Here is a 7,206-nt window from a genome sequence, read left to right on the forward strand (position 1 = left end):
CAGGCGGCTCCGCCCCCTGCTCTGCCGGCCAGCCTTCCCCCGGGACCTGCCCTTGGGGCGGAGAGGCCCGAGGAAAGAGGGGACCTTGCCAGGTGCCTTCCCTGACTGCGCTGCTGAGGAGGGCGGTGGCTGGCACGGCGGAAGGGAAATTAATCCGTTTCTGTGGGCTTGTCGGCAATGGCAAGGACAAGCACCCGGCGCCCTTGTAAGTGGCCCTTCGTGCTCGGTGGAGGCCCGGTGGCCGCTAGCCTCTGTGCACGAGTGGGGTGAGGCGAGGGACGGCTGGTGGTAATGACAGTGCTCTCATTGCAGTGTGTAGGTGTGCTTCCTAATGGGAAAAAATCCTTCTAAAGTGCTTTTAAAATTTGTTACGTGTTCTGAAGTCAATACAGAGCATCACAGTCTGTGAAACTGGAAATTTAGAAGCTGTGAAGCCTTTATAGAACGAGAGAGATAGCACCTGGTGAGAAGTTGCCTTCCCATTTATCTCCACCATGGGTGTCTGTCTCCCACTCTTGCTGCTCAGTCCCAGCGTATGTGTATTTGAATGCATGTAAAGGTTCTGCGTAACGTCATGTTCCCCAAGCAAAGGGCGAGATCCTTCTTTTCAGAGGCAGCTGTGACATTCCAGATTCTTGGGAAGGCTGGTTAGTAGTGATCAACTTTGAATTTTCATTTTCAGGTTTTATATAAATGTATATGTATGCGTATTTTTTAATAAATGGCTCTTGTAATAAGTTTGTTACATGTAACTGGTCCCTGATACCTTGGGTGAATTACAACTTTGTTATACTGCAGTTGCTGTACAATGCAGTGATTCATGGGGCCAGCCCAAACAATTGTACGGCTGCGTCAACCTACATCTGTTCTTGGTTGAGACAAGCAGCATTGGCATGGTGGATATTCATGACTATAGAGATCAGATCAAATAGGAAGGAGACCTTAGTGAATATACTGGATTCTTTGACCATGCTGCCTTCGTTAGGGAAAAATGAGTCTGGTTTTTAGAGTCTTTGTTGAGAGAAAAGTATTGTAAAAATGTGTGTAAAATATCCAGACTTGGACTTGTAAGATGTATTATATGTATAGAGTAGGGAGGGTGTTGTGTATTTTCTAATTGCTACAAATATCATAAACAGGAATGCTAAAGTATTTACAGTGATGTAAATGCTCTTTACAGGAAGTATGTATAGAAGCAGGTAGGAAGAAGGCATCATGCTGACATCCTGCCCCAGAAAATTTATTTGGTACTTATTCTTGGGACAGTAAAATTCAGTTTTTCTTGCACTGCTGAGAAGTCTTGGGTGGTGGTCATGACTTCCTGGAAGAGAACCTAATACACAGTCTCCCAATTACAGCTGTTCATGAAATGCAAGAGCAATATTAGATATCAGAGTCTCTGGTTCCTAATCTTGGTCTGGAATAAGAGCATTGTCTGTTGGCCAGAGCACTGATCAGCTAGACTAGCCAAATGCCTAGGTTTTATATATTTATTCTCAAATGTTACAAATGGAAATAGGGAGGCTGGTTTTATTCCTAGGATTACATGATTTGTGCAATTTCTTTAGTTTTGCTTTGGAGTGGGAAGGATATGCTAGTTGTCTGCTGTTTAGGATAAAGCTATGAGGTCATGATGAGTAATAATGGCTGTGAACAATACTTACCTGAAGAAATGTAACCAGAACCCAAGATCACTTGGCTACCATTTGAGGCTGAAGAACAGTCTGTGACAAAGGCGGCTGCTTTGCTCTACCACTGACACAGGGAGGGATCACAAGACTGGACAAAACTTGAATATCAGGTCAAATAGTGAACACTTGGTAGGTTTAGACTTTTTTTTCTTTTTTTTCTGAACATGAAATATAAAAACATAATAGGATACATAAAAACATGATAGGACAAGGGGTAATGGTTTTAAACCAAAAGAGGGTAGACTTACATTGGACGTAAGGAAGAATTTTTTTGCGATGAGGGTGGTGGAACACTGGAACAGGTTGCCCAGAGAGGTGGTAGATGCCCCATCCCTGGAAACATTCAAGGTCAGGCTTGACGGAGCTCTGAGCAACCTTATTGAGTCGAAGATGTCCTTGCCTGTTGCAGGCAGATTGGACTAGATGACCTTTAAAGGTCCCTTTCAATGCAAATTATTCTATGATTCTATAGTGGCAGACCTCTTAACATCCCATAAATAGCTTAAAGATCCTGAAATCTAAAACCAGATTTGTGCCATTTTATTGTTCAGGAGTTTATTGGACAGCTTGGGGTATGTGTTCTCCATTTGTCCGCTCTTCTCAGAGTCAAAATGTGATCCTAAAATACATATATAACCATTTGTAAATTTGAGAAAAAACTCCTTACTCCCTGACAGAGCGAGAGTTGTCATTCCGTCCTCATCTCTTCCTCTTAACAAGACCGGATATGCAGCTGCTCCATTCAAATGCTTGCTTTATTCTCCCCAACAATCTCCTCCTTCAATTCACTCTCCCTCATCCCCTTTTTCTCTCAGTTTCTTTCCACTTTTTATTCTTCATGCTTCTTTCTTTGCATTGGCAATTTCCACTGTAAATCTCAGGTTGCATCTTGCCATTTTTTCATTTTTTAAACTATCGCGTCCCATATCATCCCTTAATAGATTCTTCTTTGTTCCTTCCTTCTACCTCCCTGATGTTCATTGTACTGTCTCACTCCGTCTGCTCTTAACCTTCACCTGGTAGTAGCTGCATTTGAGCCCAGAGAGAACTATCCTGAGAACAGACTCCCTTTTGCCAATGCAAAGTGAGGGGAAAATGATTGCTGCTAATTGAGATTTGACTGAGTTCAGCCTCACTGATAGTAACTGGAGCTGGCAGCCATTTTGAATTCAATAAAACTGCATGTTTGAAGGCAAGTACAGAACTTAACGAAAGTCACCAAAACCAATATAAGCTATTTAGGGCTTAAAATTGAGCCCTAAATTTGGCTGTCAGGTAATGTTGGAAGATCAACTTCAAAAATATTAAATTGTTTGATAACAAATTTATACAGATTTAAGCTTAACAAAGAAGTTGACAAGCAATTACTGTAAGAATAATATGGAGGTATATTAAATATTTATCTGACCATTTCAGCAAGGCCTGAAAAAAGAGGCCAAATAATGAAGGAGCAATACCATAATACACTTCTTTTGATCTGGCAACATTAAGACTGTTGGAATTATTCACAGTTTTCAACAAAGCTAAGTAACCTGGGAATATGGAAGTATTCTATTTTGGCAAAACTGCATTTTAACTGCTATGATAGTAATATGCAAAATTAAGTTACAAGATCAGTTAGGCATTTTTTTATCTATTTGATTCCATCATTAAAAAGACAAGGAGCCCTCAATTAAGCTAAAATGAAAAAAATTAAACTGAGAAAAATGTTTCTGCAATAAAACTAATTTTTTTCAGAAACAGAATAATTCATTTTAACCTTCAAGCTCGTTGGAATATTCACTTCCTAGCAAAAAGGCTAGCATGGTTTGTTAGTCATAGTAGGCTTAAATTGCTTCATAATGAATTTCATAAAATAAAAATACACTCAATACAATGTTAATTGAGTTAGCTAGGCTTATTTGGGCCTTTCTTACATTTGTTTCTTTGGAACTGGCCCAGGTCAAGTAATTCAGATACCAGATTGAATTAAGCTCTTGTGTTCTGATACAGCTGTTGTTATTATCTTTTAACTTCAGTTACAAGAGAGTTGGCTGGTAGAAACAAAAAATGTTTTTCTTCTAGTGTCTAGTTGATCAAAAACTGTCTTTATGTCCTCATTTTCTTTGGTTCTGGAGTGCTTTTCCATTTGTAAATATCATAATGAGCACTCGCCTTATCTTAATAATTGATCTACAAAGTGAAGCTGTCTCCTGGGAAGAACTGACAGCAAGGGTGTGGTCCCTTCCACATGAATCCTCAAATCATCTGAAAAGCAGTAATCCAGAAGTAAATAGGGACATAAAGGAGGGGTATAGAATGCCTAGAGCCAGCCCTGTGCTAGCTGGGATATTTCAACAAATGAGGTATTTTCAGCTGCTGTAAGAAAGCAGTTTTCCTGCCTTTAATGATTCAGAGTAGCACAAACAGGTTAGAGCAAGTGTTGAGAAACTCATAATTACAGCATTGATTTAAGGCAGGCAGACCGTACAGTCCAACATAAACAGACTGTAGAAAGCAGACATGAGTGTTTTAACAATCCGTTTTCAACTGCCCTAACTTACCTTTCTCAGCTTTAGTCATCTCTCTCTCACCTATAAAGCTATGCATATTTCATCCTTTGAAAAATCAGCCTGCAATTTTATTAAAAACTGATATTTTCACACTTCTGATTTCAACTATATAATTTCCATACAAGCACTAGTATTTGGTCTTGAATAATTAGTCTCATGAATAATTACCCAGAATAAATATCTAGAATAATTCATTGACCAGTACAAGACAGACGACGAGTGCCAGTAAACAAAATACTGAAAACTTTACTCAACCTACATTAATCATCAAAATATTAATATCTTATGAGAGGAACTCTTGTCAGACTGTATATTGATGTCCACATCAATATATGGAGATTATTGGAGATATATGGGTAGTGGAAGGGAGGTAGTTGAAATGCGGAACCACAGCGTGCGGATTAGTTGGAATGTTAAATAGTAAAATTTGCACCTTTTTTTCTGAGTAGCTTCTTTTTTTGGTAGAATTTTCAGTGTAGTAACAATAACTGAGTAATGAAAAAGTGGTAGCCTGGAAATTGGAAACTATTCAAATAGTACAACTTTTGCCTATATGCTGATTTTGATTTGTTTTAAATTTTCATACTCTACTTATTTGCGTTTGAATTTCAGAATTACTTTTGAAATTGTATTATGACAGGTGATTATTTAATATTTTCTTCCGCTAAGCAACATAGCACAATCTCATTTGTAATAGCTGTATATTTTATAGCTGGTGTGAGCTTATAATTAATTTCTTATACTAGAAGTCTGGAGTTTGGAAGGAAGTTTGGAAATACTAGAACTGTTTCTTTGTCTGGCGATAGTTGTTCTGAATAGGTAGTTATTTGATCTGGGCTTACAAATTAAACTGTTAAAAACTCTTATTTAATTACTCACTTTCAGCCCAATCTGACAGATATTTGTTTTCTCAGAGCTGGTGATTCAGATTGCAGCAATTTTCCCTGGAAAGAGGGAGTGTGCACGTATGTTTTTTTCCGTTCGTGCCCTCTTCCTTTCAGTCCAGGCAGCCCTGAAATGCCATCTATAGCTAAGACTTCAACCCCCATGATTCCATGGGAGCGCATGCGCTGAAAGCTTCCAGTTGTCAAAGTGCTCTTGCCAGAGTGGTCGAGTATTTGTCATATACCAAACCTGAAAGAAGAAAATAAATATAACTGTCATTTTGTTGATCTTTAAATACAGAAAATCCAAAGGTAACTGTTCTTTAAAAATGTCTGTGTTGGCCGCGTGGGTTACTGCATGCAAATGGAGCTGGTATTGCTATGGGGATATAGATTTCCTGTACTGGATTTTAAATTTGTACAAATACTTACCCCAGCAAATAATCAAGAGGTACTGCATATTAGTCCAACATTAGACATCGGCTGGCCTGTCTTTCAAAGTAATTTATTATCCAGTGTTTTTCCATTCAGACTGGCTTCATTCATTAAAGGTAGGTCTTGACCTTGACAAGAGGGTTGAATTGTGCAGTGATTTTTTTACCTTTAAAAAGCAATACAAAAATGAATGTGGGTTACAGTCCTAGTTCAAAAACAGCTATCTAAGTCAAGCTACATATTTGAAGCAACTGCTGTGCTAACCACTATAGATAACCTGGTGACTAACTGATTTAAATATACTTTATTGACGACAGAATTTTAACATTTCAGCTGCTATGTTTTTCTCTCTAAATATATTTTTGTACTTATAGCTCAAAGCCAGGGGAGGGATAAATATAATCTTTTTCTCTCTTCGATGTGGGATCATCAGTAATTTTATGTAGTCTTAGGAGTAATAGTGATTTTGATAGAAATGAAGCTAATGGAAAGCTACACAGAGCTTGATATATTACGGCTCACTGCAGTATTGCTTTAAACTGCCTTGCAAGGTTTGCTGCACCCCCAGCAGCAGAGCTGCCTGTTACAGATGCAATAGTTTACCCCAGTCTTCTTAGGAACTCGCCTTAATGTTCTCTCACTGCATCATCTGTTCATGAGCCCTTGCTGTTCGGTTTACATGTTAAACAGGTAAATAATAGGGAGCATGAGCAGTAACTTAAATGATAGCAGAAACCTGTCCTGACATTCATTTTAACTAAAAAGTGTGTGTATGGCTCAGAAGAGATTTAAAAGAAAGAAAGAAACAAAAAATGTTAGAGAGGCACATGGACCATCTGAAAACTGTTGATGTCAGAAAGCAGAGTCAATTTCACTCCTTGCCACCTTTCTTAAACAGTTAATTGATTTGGCTTAACTTTACTTTGTTACATTAAAACAATGATCCTTAAAAAAAAGGCTGTCTTAGGAATGCACGTGTCATATGATTAACTCAATAGAAATGCAATTAGGTATTCAGTGATGACTATCTTTGACATAGTTAATTTAAAGTAAGTGATTTTTGGCTCATTTAAAATACTTCTGAGATTTAGAACTATCCCTTCCATTGACTAAAAGTCTGCAAAATGTGGAGGTTCCTGTTCTAGTTTCATACAGTTGCTGTTCATTGATGTCTGTATATGCATTAGTACTACTGTGATTCAAAATAATAATCAAATTATATGATCTGTCCTATTTCCTATGAAGCACCATTTCTTGCAGATATAAAACTCAACCATTCTACACACATTTACTTTTTAAAGTTTAAACTTATGTTTTGATTTAGCAAATAATTTGCATCGTTTGTCTTTGTCTTGTGCATATAAAGATGGCTTTTAAAATGCGCCATGTCTATATTTTAGATATTTCAATTTGCCCCATTTTTATTTTTCATTGTGAAAGCATTGGAAACATTGTGGTCTAATAACACCTCCCAGATTTGCTAGTTTTGACCTTATTTTTTTCCAATGAACGAGTTACTGATGATTTTATTATATATAGAAATACAGCGAGGAGGAATACCTTCAAGTAAAGGACTGCTTTGATGTAAAATAGCGTTTTACGCGGAAAGATCGTGAGATCACTGACGGCAGATAAAACACCCGT

The 7,206-nt window shown here is 37.9% G+C and overlaps 1 protein-coding gene across 1 annotated transcript in view; it reads right to left on the reverse strand.

The window, feature by feature from the left end:
* Nucleotides 1–971, reverse strand: part of MARCHF5 (membrane associated ring-CH-type finger 5) — a 35,061-nt gene extending 34,090 nt beyond the window's left edge. Inside the window, exon 1 of the mRNA XM_035897421.1 lies at nt 862–971. Within this exon, the coding sequence (XP_035753314.1) occupies nt 862–971 (110 nt within the window). The remainder of the gene's footprint in view (nt 1–861) is intronic.
* Between the last annotated feature and the right edge of the window lie 6,235 nt (nt 972–7,206).

This window comes from Egretta garzetta, unplaced genomic scaffold (assembly GCF_000687185.1).
Source record: "Egretta garzetta isolate BGI_Z169 unplaced genomic scaffold, ASM68718v1 scaffold56, whole genome shotgun sequence".
Classification (NCBI taxonomy): domain Eukaryota; kingdom Metazoa; phylum Chordata; class Aves; order Pelecaniformes; family Ardeidae; genus Egretta; species Egretta garzetta.